The sequence below is a fragment of the Peromyscus leucopus genome, chromosome 13, assembly GCF_004664715.2.
Source record: "Peromyscus leucopus breed LL Stock chromosome 13, UCI_PerLeu_2.1, whole genome shotgun sequence".
In the NCBI taxonomy this organism is placed as follows: Eukaryota; Metazoa; Chordata; class Mammalia; order Rodentia; family Cricetidae; genus Peromyscus; species Peromyscus leucopus.
This window is the reverse complement of record NC_051074.1, coordinates 14,534,494-14,549,108: the sequence shown is the minus strand read 5'-3', so window position 1 is coordinate 14,549,108 and position 14,615 is coordinate 14,534,494. Positions and strand designations below refer to the sequence as shown.

At 39.2% G+C, this 14,615-nt stretch overlaps 1 protein-coding gene across 1 annotated transcript in view; it reads left to right on the top strand.

The window, feature by feature from the left end:
- Positions 1-14,615, top strand: part of LOC114699793 — a 111,544-nt gene that overhangs the window by 8,412 nt on the left and 88,517 nt on the right. The window contains exon 3 of the mRNA XM_028879079.2: positions 319-510. Within this exon, the coding sequence (XP_028734912.1) occupies positions 319-510 (192 nt within the window). The remainder of the gene's footprint in view (positions 1-318; positions 511-14,615) is intronic.

Here is a 14,615-nt window from a genome sequence, read left to right as displayed (position 1 = left end):
TTAATTGCATTGTGATATTTTACTGGTAATATTGGTCACCTAATTATTTAATTACTTTGCTTGCAATGGCAGAAAGCAATACTCTGGGATGATATAAACCTATGTCTTTATATATATAATATAATTTATTATATATATATATATATATATATATATATATATATATATATATATATGTGTGTGTGTCTCTCTCCAACTTAGCAAGTGGACCCTAGAGGATCTGAATGAAAGTTTTTCTCTCTCTGCGCCTCAAAGACTATTTTCATGTTCTATCTTGGAGCGGTGTTTCACTTTGATATTTAACATATTTTAATCCAGACCAGAATTTGGAAAACAGTAACCCCCGTAAGCTATCGCAGGAATTGGCTCGAAGAGGTGAAAGAGCCAGTGACGGTTCCCAGGAGGAAGCCATAGAGCAGTGGGCCAGAAGGAGGCAGCAGTTCAGGGAAGGCAAGAGATGCAGCTCAGCTGGGGGCAGCTCTGTCATCAGCAACTTCACTGAAGGCTCCGGTGAGTAGCACCCTGTGTTCCTAAGCAACCGCCAAGGCAGCCACTCACTGTCTTAATTAAATTCCTTTCCCTTCGTCTCTAGGACATCTTGATTGTTTGAATATGGTTGATGTGGCAGTTACATGGTTTTAATTTATGAAAGATATTTCTTAAAATAATCAACTCTTTGTTACACATTAAGGAATTTCTACTTGGTAAATGGCCTTCTGAAAACACACCTGCAGCAGCCTGCTAAGACTTCCTTTCTCCTTAAACACTAAAATAACTAGCTCTGGGGCTGTTTATAGAGTTAAATTTGTGCTTTACCTTTTAAAAAAAAATCTACATTTGTATATGAAATATACATAACATAAAATGATAAGATCAATATTGTTGATTATAAGTGAAAAATGTCTTCTCGTTTTAACATTTCATAAATGAAATGTCTTCAAACAGATCTATATTTTTGTGAGACAGAGTTTCTTCAGGCTATAGTGTGTTACTTAAGCAGCATTGTACCTCAGCCTCACAAACAATGGCAGCTGAGAATGGATGATAAGCTATTACTGATGAAAACTGACTAGAGTAAAACATGAATTAATACATGGGGGGTTAGTACATTTTGTTGCTACTACAACTAATATGGATCTGAGATTGCAACGGTCGATATTAAAGGAGGCTTGGCTAACTAGTAGGTATGTGCTACTTGCAAATTATTTACAAAAGCAAAGTGCTTTTGAGAAAACAAAATTCGTACCAAAATTTCAGGGAGCTATGATTGATTTTTCTAAAAAAAAAGAAAATAAAAAGGTGCATTGTTGTGCTACAGCAAATGTTGTTATGAAAAGACAGTAGTGGGAACAGTGGGTTGTGCCCTGTACAGAAGCGGATGGAATGACCCCCATGTCAGCATAGGTAGCTGTCATTCATTTCCCAGAACGAAACAGAAGCCCGACGAAGTCTAAGGGTTGAAAGAAGCCATACACCTGTGGGAAAAGATTACAAGTAATGTAAAAAATCAAATACTATGTTATTTCCAGCACAAATCTTCGTATTCATGTAACCACAAAGGATGAAATTTTAGATGTTTTATTTTGTGGTGAGAGTTTTTATTCTCATCCTTTGATCTGTGCCTAATTCGCCAGGTCTTTCTTTGTGTTGGGCAGGAAGGAACTAAAATTAGAATTGCAGCATTTATACTCTGCATATACTGCTGTGTTTGAGCTTTCTGTTCCCTGTTATTGTTCGTATACACTTGAAATTCCTATCCGAGAATGCACATCTCTTATTAGACTCCCAAATCTCTGATCCTAATGCATCACTAATTTGTTCTAATATTTATTTTCTTCCACCTTCTGTTCCATTTTTACTTTATCAACTGTTTTATTTACATTTTATACAATCTTAAACACGTTTTAAAAATATAATGTTAATGTTTAATATGCTTCAAAGCTCTTCCTCATCATTTTTACTTCTAACAGGATTTACTAGTTTTCTTTCTTTAGTAAAAGCCTAATAACTTTTTCAGGAAAAGTCACATAAAAGAAAAATTGATTTATTATATATCTTAAGGTGTTATTGCCCTCTTAATTTTTAGTGACAATTTTGTATAAAATTCTAGATTCAAAGCATGGAAGAAACTGGGTCATTGCCCTATTAACAGTGGTGCTAGCGAGAAATTTCAGTTCAATATGATTTTCATGACTTCTGTCATTAATCCAGTTTTGTTTTGGGTAAATTAAGGATTTTTCTCTTCATCCTTATTATTTTGTTTAACTTCTCTTATGACTTTCAGAACATGTATTTTAAATATATTTTCATGTTTGGCCCCATAAGCTCACTCATATTTCCTAACTCAAAACTGTCTTCAACTTATAGATTCTCTGCTATTAGTTTTTCTACTTTCTTCCCCTTCTCTTCTTGTCTGTGTCCTACTGGCATTGTTTTGTAAGGACAGTTAAACTTTTGGATCCATTTGCTGCACACATTAACTCCTTTGTACAGTGTTTTTCCTCATCTGTCCTTGCCACAGTCCCTGACAATTCCAATGTTCTGTTACCTTAGCAATTCAGCCCGCATTTAAGTCCTTCTTGTGTTTTAAAATGTTTGTCTCCTTTTTTCACAGCTCGATTTTTTTTTTAATTATTTGATGGGCTGGTTAGTCTTCTGAGACAGGGTCTCTCTGTGTATACCAGGCTGTCTTAGAACTCGCAGAGATCTTCCTGCAACAATTCCATTTTCAATTTTTATAGACTAACTACTTTTTGGATGATTCTCATTTTTATGCCTTTGAGAATATTAACTGATTTGTATGACGTTTTAAGCTGATTATTGATAAAATACTAAACTACTTATGCTAATGCACATTCACATTGGCTGAGTGTCTTTCTTTGGGTTTCAGTTGGGTATTATTTGGCTCATTCCGTGTCTGCCTCCAATTGGCAAACTATATGGGCAGGTAGTGAAACATCCTGGATTGATTCTGCTTTATCCATGACAATGATTCTTCTGTTGCAGCGACTGGCTTAGCTCTGATCCAGGAGATGCTATATCCCATCCAGTATCTCCTGTCCTCAATATCAACCATTTTGCATTTCCAGCGTAGGGGTTATTGCTGCTGCTTGGATCATGGTGGACTTTGAAGTGGGGATAGTGTAAGCATAAATTACCTTGCAGTTTCTGATGATACCCAATTATCACTGCCTTGTTTGTATCTTGGATCTCTCGTCTTTTCATACTTTCAACATTCTTGGTGATATTCTTATAATCCTGTATCAAAACTCTTAAATATATTCTATGCTGTGGTTTCACATCATGCTTTATGTGTTACATCTGGGTTTCAGGTATTACATAGCTCATAGCATAATGTGAATTCTTTTCCTGTCATAAACTCATCTATACATCTTATCACACACACACACACACACACACACACACACACACACACACACAGAGTGGGGGGAGAGAGGGCAGATTATCCTTTCTCTAATATTTATCTGGACTTTGAAGCACCTCAGTCTTTTATGATGCATAAAAGTTCAGATGCAAATCCTGCTTCTAAATATATAGAATTGAACATACCAGTGTGTCTAATATAAACCCTGCAGAAATTAGAACATAATTTCATTCATGTTTTATAATGTTTCTATCAAAATGAGAGGCTATAGTCTGTGCTTATTTCTGCTCTCTGAAAATGTCTTTCATTTGCCCCTCTGGATTCCCTTTCTACCCTTCTAACCCCTTTTCTCTAGCCCAAGAGTCTCTCCTCTTTGGCCTATGTCAAGGGCTCTCTGGATTTTTATTAGGTTTGGTTGGTAGTAATATCAAGAGACTGCTGATAGGAACAAGGTCTAAATAATATTGCTCCTGGTCCTTCTGTGTGGGAAGCCAAGGGCTGGCTGTGTCTCTGGGCACAGTCCCACACAGTGACCCACGCCATACTGCTTTCTATGATGCAAAGTTCTTGGGACGGATGGCATCCACTTTCTTTTGTCCTTAGATAAGCTATTCTCAATTTGAATCCAGCATACTTTGTTTTCTTAAAGCCTGTCCAAACTGTGTTACTAGTGTCCTTATTAATTATCTTTAAGTTACCCATTAGAGGAAACTATTGTTTTGTGTGTCATAATCCTACAGTGTACAAGCACTTTCCCTCCTGATGCTGTTGTAAGTCACCTGTGAGTCAGCCAGTCCTGGTTTATTATGCCTATAAGAATAAGGAATTTCCCCCCCCCCAAACCTAGCTTTTATAGTTACTCAGAAGTAGAAGGAAAAAGTTGAAAATTATTGAAATTTGATTTAAAAATTTTCAGTATGAGATCTTGGTTATAATGGGGAAGAGTTATGTTTTAACATTTTAGAAGCAACAGGAATGCCAGTGTAATGATTTTTTCCCCATTTTTTAAATTTATTTATTAAATTTAATTTTACATATCAGCCATGGATTCCCTTGTTCTCCCCCTCCCACCCACCCCCACCCCCGCCTTCCCCCTCAGCCCACCCCCATTCCCATCTCCTCCAGGACAAAGACTTCCCCGAGGATTGAGTTCAACCTGGTAGACTCAGTCCAGGCAGGTCCAGTCCCCTCCTCCCAGACTGAGCCAAGCGTCCCTGCATAAGCCCCAGGTTCCAAACTGCCAGTTCATGCACTGAGTACAGGACCCGGTCCCACTGTCTGGATGCCTCCCAAGCAGATCAAGCTAATCAACTGTCTTATTTATCTGGAGGGCCTGATCCAGTTGGGGGCTCCTCAGCTATTGGTTCATAGTTCATGTGTTTCCTTTTGTTTGTGTATTTGTCCCTGTGCTTTTTCCAACCTTGGTCTCAACAATTCTCGCTCATACAAACCCTCCTCTTTCTCACCAATTGGACTCCTGGAGCTCCACCTGGGGCCTGACCATGGATCTCTGCATGCAGTTCCCTCAGTCATTGGATGGGGTTTTTACCATGACAATTAGGATGTTTGGCCAGTTGGCCTTCGAATACTTCAGAGATCTATTCAGAGGGCCTGATCCAGACATCATGAGGTTTGTAGGCAAATGGATGGATCTAGAAAAAAATCATCCTGAGTGAGGTAACCCAGACTCAGAAAGACAAATATGGTATGTACTCACTCATAGGAGGATACTAGAGGTGGAACAAGGATGACTGGACTGCTACTCACATCACCAAGGAGGCTACCTGGAAAACAGGACCCCAAGAAAGACACAAGGATCACCCAATGATGGAGAAATGGCCTCAGCCATGAACAACCTGGACATTAGTGGGAGCAATGAAGGGCGAGGGTTGAGGGAAAGAGAGCCTGTGGGAGTGGGAGATGCCAAATGGATCAAGAACAGAGAGGGAGAACAAGGAATAGGAGACCATGGTAAATGAAAACCACATGAGAAAAGGAAGAAACAAAGTGCTAGAGAGGCCCACAGAAATCCACAAAGATACCCCCACAATAGACTGCTGGCAATGGTTGAGAGACAGACGGAACTGACCTACTCTGGTGATGGGATGGCCAAACACCCTAATAGTCATGCCAGAAACCCCATCCAAGGACTGAGGAATCTGGATGCAGAGATCCACGGCTAGGCCCCGGGTGGAGCTCCAGGAGTCCAATTAGCGAGAAAGAGGAGGGTTTATATGATTGAGAATTGTTGAAACCAAGGTTGGATAAAGCACAGGGACAAATAGCCAAACAAATGGAAACACATGAACTATGAACCAAAGGCTGAGGGGCCCCCAACTGGATCAGGCCCTCTGAATAGATCTCTGGAGGATTTTAAAGGTAAAAAAAGTCTAAAGGAATATATTGTCTGCTGTTGGTTTCTCTTGAGGAATTGTTAGGCTGTTTTAGTTTATTTAGTTTTGTTGGTTTGGTTTTTGTTAGTTTGTTCTGCTTTTTTATTTTTGATGATTTCTCTTATTTTTGAGATTATAATATAGTAACATCATTTCCCTCTTTACCTTTGTTCCCTCCAAACCCACTGACATATTCCTCCATGCTCTCTTTCAAATGCATGGCTTTTTTTTTTCATTGATCGTTGTTACATGCATATTTGCCTATTTCTACTCATGTATATTCTTCCTATACAACTTGCTTACACTATGTTAATGTTATTTCTGTGTATGTTTTCAGGACTGGCTGTTTGTAATGGAATAACCAATTGGTATGCTCTTCCCCATTCAGCACTATTGTAGTTGTCTGTCATTCTTTGTGAAGGGTTGAGTCCTCCTGGGCTCTCCTCCATCCACCATAGCATGTCTATCGTTGTTGTCTTCAGCTCATGTTTAGGTGGTCATGTTGGTTCGACTTTGTGAATGTAGCTCCTGACACTCCTAGAATACACAATCTCACAGAAAGCTTCCTCATTTTTCTGATTCTTACAATCTTCTCATCCTGTCTTCTGCAATATTCCCTGAGCCTTTTTGGGTGCAGGAGTTTTTTTTATAGATGTACTCATTTGGGACTGGGCTCCACAACTCTACATTTGACTGGTCATGGTCTTCTGTAGTGGTCTCTATCTGTTAAAAAAGGAGAAGTTTCCTTGATGAAGGGTGAGGACTATAAATATAAGTACAAATATTAAGAATGTAGTTGGGATTATTTGGGTTTAGTAAAGTGGTGACTATAGGTTCTCTTCCAAGATCCATGACTTCACTACCTCTGAGTAGTTTGATAGGTTTCTAGTACCAGGCAAAGTTTTGTTCCTGTCAGGTGAGTTTAAAGTATGATTAGAGACCTGTTGGGTATCATCAAGGTATATGTGCCACCTATGTACCTTAAATTGTCATGGCATGCAGATCATTGTTGTGGTTCATAGGCATCACATCTCGGAAAGATTATTTGTTGCTTCCTTCCTTTGGAAGCATTCATGGTACTTTCTGGAGCCATGAAAGCCATTTATCAGGGAGGAGGCATTCAAATCAGTTCTAGTTCTGGGACCTGCCTCTAAAGCACTAGGGATTTATCTGCCACCCCTAGGAGGCAACCAAGGTTAATAGCAGTCATCCATAATGTTTGGGTATTATCTTGGACGAACTTAACCAACAACTTAAAAGATGACCACACATGCCTTGTATTAGGGTTTTGGTTAGGTGGTTTTCAGTTCTTGGAGGGATTATTTTCAGATCAAATAAGAAACTTTCTTCTCCTTCTTCTCCTCCTTCTCCTCCTCCTCCTTCTTCTTCTCCTTCTTCTTCTAGAAATAGTTTTTTTTTTCCTTCACATAATGTACCCTGATTACAGTTTCCTCTCCCTCTCCTCCTCTCAGTTCTTCCCTACCATCCCTCCCATCCAGATTCACTCCCTTTGTCTCTCATTAGAAAACAAATAGGTTGAGCCAAGCACTGGGCTGAGCTCCAGGAGTCCAGTCAGAGAGAGAGAGAGAGAGAGAGAGAGAGAGAGAGAGAGAGAGAGAGAAGGGATTCTATAAACAAGGGGCATCAAGATCATGATGGGGAAGCCTATAGAGGAGACAACAAACCAAACTAGTGGGAACTCATGAACTTTGGACCGACAGTTGTGGAGCCTCCATGGGACTGGACTAGGCCCTCTGCATAAGTGAGACAGTTGTGTAGCTTGATCTGTTTAAAGCGCCCCCTGGCAGTAGGATTAGGATCTATCCCTGGTTCATGAGGGGGGTTTTTGGAGCCTACTACCTATGGTGGGAGACTTTGCACATCCTTGATGCAGGAGGAGGAGCTTGGACCTGCCTCAACTGAATGTACCAGGCTCTGCTGACTCCCCATGGGAGGCCTTACCTTGTGGGAGGAGGGAATGGGGGGATGGGTTAGGGAGCTTCCTAAATAGGAGGAGGGAAGACAGGGGGGGATCTGTGGTTGGTACATAAAATGAATAAAAAATTTAATAAAAAAGAAAACAAATAGGTGCTGAGCAGTGATGGCACACACCTTTATCCCAGAACTCGGGAGGCAGAGGCAGGCAGATCTCTGTGAGTTAGAGGCCAGCCTGGTCTACAGAGCAAGTTCCAGGACAGGCTCCAAAGGTACACAGAGAAATCTTCTCTTAAAAAAAAAATAGGCTTCTAAGGAATGATAATAAAATAAAACAAAATGAACACATCAGATTTGGACAAGACTAAGAAACAGAAGGAAAAGACACCAAGAGAAGGCACAAGAAACAGAGACTCATTTGCACATTCAGGAATCCCATAAAAACACGAAACTGGAAGCCAGAAAATATACACAGAGGACCTGGTGCCGACTCCTGCAGTCCCTGCTCATGTTGCTGCATTTTCTATGAGTTTATATGAGCTTTGCTGATGCTGAGTTAGAGGACTTGTTTTTCTTGGTGTCCTCCATCTCCTCTAGCTTGTACATTCTTTCTGCCTCCTCTTCCACAGGGTTCCCCAAGCACTAAAGGGAAGGATTTGATAGAGACATCCCATTTAGGGCTGAGTGTTCCAAGATCTCTCACTTTCTGCATAATGTCTTACTGTGGGTCTCTCTATTTGTTTCCATCTGCTGCAGAAGGAAGCTTCTCTGATGATGACTAAGCAAGGAACTGACCTTTGAGTGTGGCAGAATGTCATTAAGAGTCATTTACTGCTACAGTTTTGTTATTGCTATTGTTGTTTTGGTTTGGGTTTTTATTTGGTTTTACCCTAGGTCCCTGAGATATCTGATCTCAAGTTTTTGGTCTGTTAAGCCTTGTCAGTCATGGGTTCCATCTTGTGAAAGCGGATATGTGTGTGTGTGTGTGTGTGTGTGTGTGTGTGTGTGTGTGTGTGTAATATATTATATATATATATATAATTTTTGTTAAAAAATATTTTCTTTTTTTTTTTACATTTTCTATTTCCTTTTGCATACCAACCCATTCCCCCTCCCCTCTTCTCCCACTCCCCCCACCTACCCCTATCCCACCTCTATCCCCTCCTCATAGAGAATAAGGCCTCCCTTGGGTAGTCAACACAGGCCCAGCCTGTGTGTGTGAAAGTGGTTCTTAAGTCAAATCGGATATTGGTTGGTTACTCCCAGGAGCTTTGTGCCACCATAACTCTAACATATTTTGTAGGCAGGACACCATTGTAGATCAAAGGTTTTGTGGGTGGCTTGGTTTTATGTTTCTCTTTTGGTAGAATAGAGGGCACGTTCCTGTACCAAAATGCTAGAACACAGGGGTAAAGGCACCATATAGACACCAGCTTGGCTTCCTCATGTTCAAGGAATTGTACTGATGTTGTCTTCAGCCATGGGGCCTTGCCATTAGTTTGTGGAGATGAACCTATAGTCTTAACAATAGGCTGAATTGTTTGGGGATTTCCAAAGACTCCTATGGCTAACAACTCAATTAAATATAACCCAGTCCTGGGATGGAAAGCTTCATTTGGTGACAAAAGATGTCCAGTTAGGGCTCTGTCAATCCCATAATTTTGCTGAGGTCTCTTCGTATATGTATGTATTTTAGGAAGTTTCTACTATATAAAATCTCCATACTACCCATCAAATGACCCTTAATTTTGGCTCTTTCTCCTCCTATTCCTCCCTCATCTCCCTCTTCCTTCCCACTCCCTACTTGATCCTCCCATTCCAGCCCCACCACCATCTGTTCATAATTACCTGTCCAATTTCTTTTTCTTAAGAAGATCTATCTGCACCCCCATAGGACCTTGCTCTATATCTAACCACTGTGGCTCTACAGATTGTAGTTGGGATGCCATTGACTTAACAGCTAATACCCACATGTAAGTAAATACGTACTCTATTTGTCGTTCTAGGTTTGAGATACCTCAGTCATGATAATTTTTTCTAGTTCCATCATTTACTTGTGAATTTTATGAGGTACCCGTGGTTGCCTTGTAGCCATCAGAAGCATCCCATCTACAGCAGGGCTTCCCTTGTAAAACCCATAACTTATTGCTGTTTTCTTCTTTCTGAGGTTTTTCTTGGACCTTGAAATAAATTGTGTATGTGTCCTGGGGGGGTGTGTGTTAGCAACATTCATCTTCAATTTGTACCTGCAACCTGTATAAAAAAACCCATCAAGTTCTCCATTGGTTCACCAAGACAGTAGCCAGCATCTATCCGTCTTAATAAAGTAGGGGGGAGGAATAATTTTATTATAATTGTGAAAAGAAGAGGCAAAAATTTACATGTAGTAACTAACTGTAATAAGCTGATTACATATAGTAAAGCTTCTACTGCATATGGAAAAACCTTCAGTTAAATTTACTCTAAAGTTGACATAAAAATATATTTTTAAATTCCAATGGTGATATATTTTTTAAATCTAGTTGAGCTTATCTGTCTCAAGAGTTTATGAATTCTTTGCAGTGAAAATATTCAAAATCCTTGTTTTCTTGCTTTATAAGACAGGCAATCCTTCTCTGTAATCAACCATCTATGTATCAAACAAACCTAGTGGGAACTTCGCTGGTTTCATGAACTGAAAATGCCCTCCAAGTGCCATAGAGATTGGGTCTAATTCTTTCTAGTTCATTGTGTCCTCCTGTGACTTGAAATCATAGCAAGGGTCTTTTCCTTTCATTGTAATGGCAAATCCTTCCATCCTACTGCTCTTAGACATTCATGTCTGCTTTGCACTTCTTGAAATAAGAAACAATCACGTGTGTTGGAGTCAGCTCATGGTAGTTCACAAAGCCGGCTATGCGTGTTTTCTACACCGCAGCTCAGTGATAGCAGGCTGTTAGCTTTATACTGGCCGTGTTGGAAATCTTTATGCAATGAAAACTGCCTAGCCCAGCATATCAGAGATTTTTTTTTTCCAATTTGGAAAGCTATTTAAAACATTTACCAATACTTCACTAACACAAGATCAGCTGTAATTTCAATGTAAATTCAAATTTAGTGTCCAAGCATAATAATTTTAATTTAACAATGATTGTGCTTTCTTTGAGGCAAACTTTGTTTTGAATGAAAACTTATCCTAACAATTTTGTCCATGTTAGACATAAGAACAAGTGTCTGCCGCTTCTCTTTCAGCTTATTCAGCCACAGACACATTGAAAGCACACTATATTCCTGAAGAAACTCTTTTAAGTGGAGCCTGCAATTCACTCAGAGTTGCTTGGGCTAGTATTGTTTAATGTGTGGTTGGAATTTTTTCTCATTTATGGAGTCAGCACATGCTACTAATATATGACGTAAAACCTGGCAGCTTTATAGACCATCATTGCAGCTAGCGTTTTCACTCTGTTAATCTCACTCATCTCTGACTTCCTATGTAATAACTGGAAAAGACATTAAGAATGACATGTTTATGTGTGTTGACACAGTTGATCAATCCATCTGAGTGTGGGCCATGCTGACTAAGGTATACTCCGTAAATAACTTGAAGGCTAGGAATGGGCGTGGGAAGGGACTGCAAAAGGAGGCTCTGAATTTTATAATCTTAAATGGTCCCTGTATCACAAACAGATGTGGCAGGAATTTGGGTTTAATCGTGTAAGAATAACTCATAGCATTTCTCATATTTCACTCAGTAAATAAAATTATTATGGAACTGTACTTTTGAAATATTAGTTGCCATTGAGAAAGGAAGATAGAAGGAAAGAAAGAATGAATGAAAGAGGGAGAGAGGGGGAGGGAAGGAGAGGGGGAGGGAAGGAGGGAAGAAGGAAGAAAGGAAGGAAGGAAGGAAGGAAGGAAGGAAGGAAGGAAGAAAGGAAGGAAGGAAAGGAGGAAGGAAGGAAATAAAAAGAGGGAGGGAGGAAAGGACAGGGAAGAGAGGAAGCAAGGGAATTAATTGTAATTCCTAATAAGAGCTAAGTGGACTGAAGAGTAGCTGAGAGATTACGAGTCAGTTCAAGGGGCCCAGGTTTAGTTCCAAGCACCCACAAGTTGTTTCACAAACATCTGAAACTCCTCTGGGATCCTCTGCCCTCTTCTATTTCTGTGGGCACCAGGCATACACATAGTGCACAGACATAATGCATGAAAAATGCTCGTGCACATAAAGTGAAATAAAAATCTATCTAATATCTATATCTATATCTATATCTATATCTATCTATCTATATATATATAATTTCATAGTAAGACCTAAGGATTGTGATGTGCCTACTTGATGCCAGATACAATGCTAAACCTCTTATAATGTGTTTTCTTGTTGATATTCCCAGTAGAATTATGAGTTATGTTACTTTTTTCCAAACTTATTTTGCTCATCAGAGGATAAGTGACGAGTCCAAAGTCATTCAGTTATATATAATTAGTCTTAGAGCTGAGTTTCGACTACAGACAGTCTAACTGGAACACACACTCTTTCATAAAATGGAAAATTACTGGATCTGTTTGAACTCACCTAAAACCCTGGTCTTTCTGGGACAACCAAACAGGGCCTTGCGTCTTCGCATACTATCTCTTCATTTTCTTCAAATGATACACTAAGATGAAAGAAGTGTAAGGATACCCAAGGTACTCAGAGCTAACTTGTGCATGTTCTAGTCCTTTTTAAAAACTATTATTACTATTATTGTTTATCATTAGTACTGTTATTATGAGACCAAAGCTACAAATAAAAAGGAAAAGAACATGCCAGTATTTTTTGAGAAAGAACGATTTGAAATGTGATTTCAGTAATATCAAAACATTTAATAGCTCATGTTTGAAATGCTCATTTATGACGTGTTTAAGCTAGCAAACCTAATTTGGTAGCAAACTTTTTCTGACAAAGAGTTATTTGGACTTGCCTGCTTATATCAAGGTTCAACGTGGAGCAGATGCTGAGACCTCTAGCAGCTATAAATTTTCAGCAGGTGTGTGGCTTGCTGCTTCATTGGAGTTTAACACAAATTTTATGTCTCAGCTTATGTAAGGGTATGTTCATTAGCTCTGTCTTGCTAACTGAATGAATACAGAGCCATTCATCCACAGAATCACATCTGTTGGTAAATAAGTGAGCTGTTAGACCAGCCTCATACATATTGATAAAAGCAAAGACCCACATAAAGACCTGCCCTCAGACCCACCGCATATCCAGTACAGGCATTTACTGCTGAAGAAAAGATATTATACGATAAACCAGTTGTCCCAGAAATCTCTGTGGCCTACATCAATAAACATTTAACAACTGAATTTTAAGGTAAACAATGTAGAAAATGAACCTAAAACTTTAGAAAGCCCTATTATAGCAAAAAAAAAAAAAAAAAAAAAAAAAAAAAAAACCTTTAAAGCTCAGAAAGGTACTTCAATAAATTATTCTAAAATTTTTGGTTTACTTTTCCTATGGCAATCAAATGTCACACCTAGATTTACTTAAAACAATCTTGAAGTGTTTGGAATATGCTATGTGAAAGAAAGTATCAAATCATGATTTATACTATTTATATTATTCTGTCCTAAACTTTTCATAATTTTAATCTAATAAGAATCATGCCCCATCAAGTTCTCATATCATTTACATTCCAGCTTTATAACTGTATTATATTGCCATATGTCATCTGTTTTTACACCCAAATGTAGCATAGTAGTACTATTCAATCAACACCACCTATGGAAGTATAGGTAGACTATTCCTTTGCAGGAATGCTTATAGCCACAAGTATTTCAGATTTCGGATTTTATGGGGCTTTATCGTATTGGTACAGACATTATAAGGTATCTGGAGATAGGGTTCAAATGTAAAAGCAAAATTCTTTTAGGCTAGATACCTATTTAACCTGTAGATAATTTTATACACCATGCGTAGTGCACCTACATTCCGACTGGGACCTCTCTGATGCGGTATTTTCATACTTTGGGTGTTACATTAACACTCAAAAGGGGTCAAGTTTGTCATTTTTAGATTTAAATTTTTATAATAGGAGTGCCCCCCTCGTCGCTATGTATCCACCTCCCCTGCTCCATGGAATGCACTGAATGGATTTATAGTGATAGACTTCCTAGACGTGCCTCTGTTGACAGCTAGCTGCCCTTTCTCTGAACTCTCACACTGTACCACGACTCCTGTCTTGCTCATCATTCTACCCCCAATGTCCATAAAACTGCACCTGGTTCAGGGAAGAAGAGCATTTATTTCAAATCAATTCAGCGAGTGAATGAATGGACCTGAAACCACCCAAGCCGTCAAATGTCTGGTGCGGTCTCACATAAGTTACACAAATGGAGAAGTTGGAAATCTATTGTTCATTTGTCTCTGTGTCAGGACAATGATTAATAATTATTCTTCTCAGTCTAGTACTAAGAAAGCGAAAGTGGAAATGAACAAGAGCCATTAAGAGTGATTCTCCAGAGAAAACTCAGAGAGAAGACCAATCCTCTGCTGGTGCGGGGGGGTGAGGGGTGGGGGAGTGGAATGGAATATTTGTAGACCTAACCCACAGCAGAAGGCTGCCTTGCTGTGTTGGGTGAGGATGGGAATAAGAGATTTCACCTAGAGACTTTCTGAGAAAGGCATAGGAACAACTACAGTGTCTGAGGAGAATCAGAGAGAGAAATACGATGTTCTATTTTGTTTTAAGTATTGTTGAGGTATTTACCTATAATCCCAGGACTTAGTCCCAGGACTTGGGGAGATGAGACAGGATGATCAGGACATTGGGAAGTTAGCTTGTGCTTTGCTATTTTGCAAAATAGAGAGAATCATTGTGTTCTTTATATCCCCCCATTCCTGATGCTATTTAAGAAATGCAAATAAATGATGGAGTTTTCTT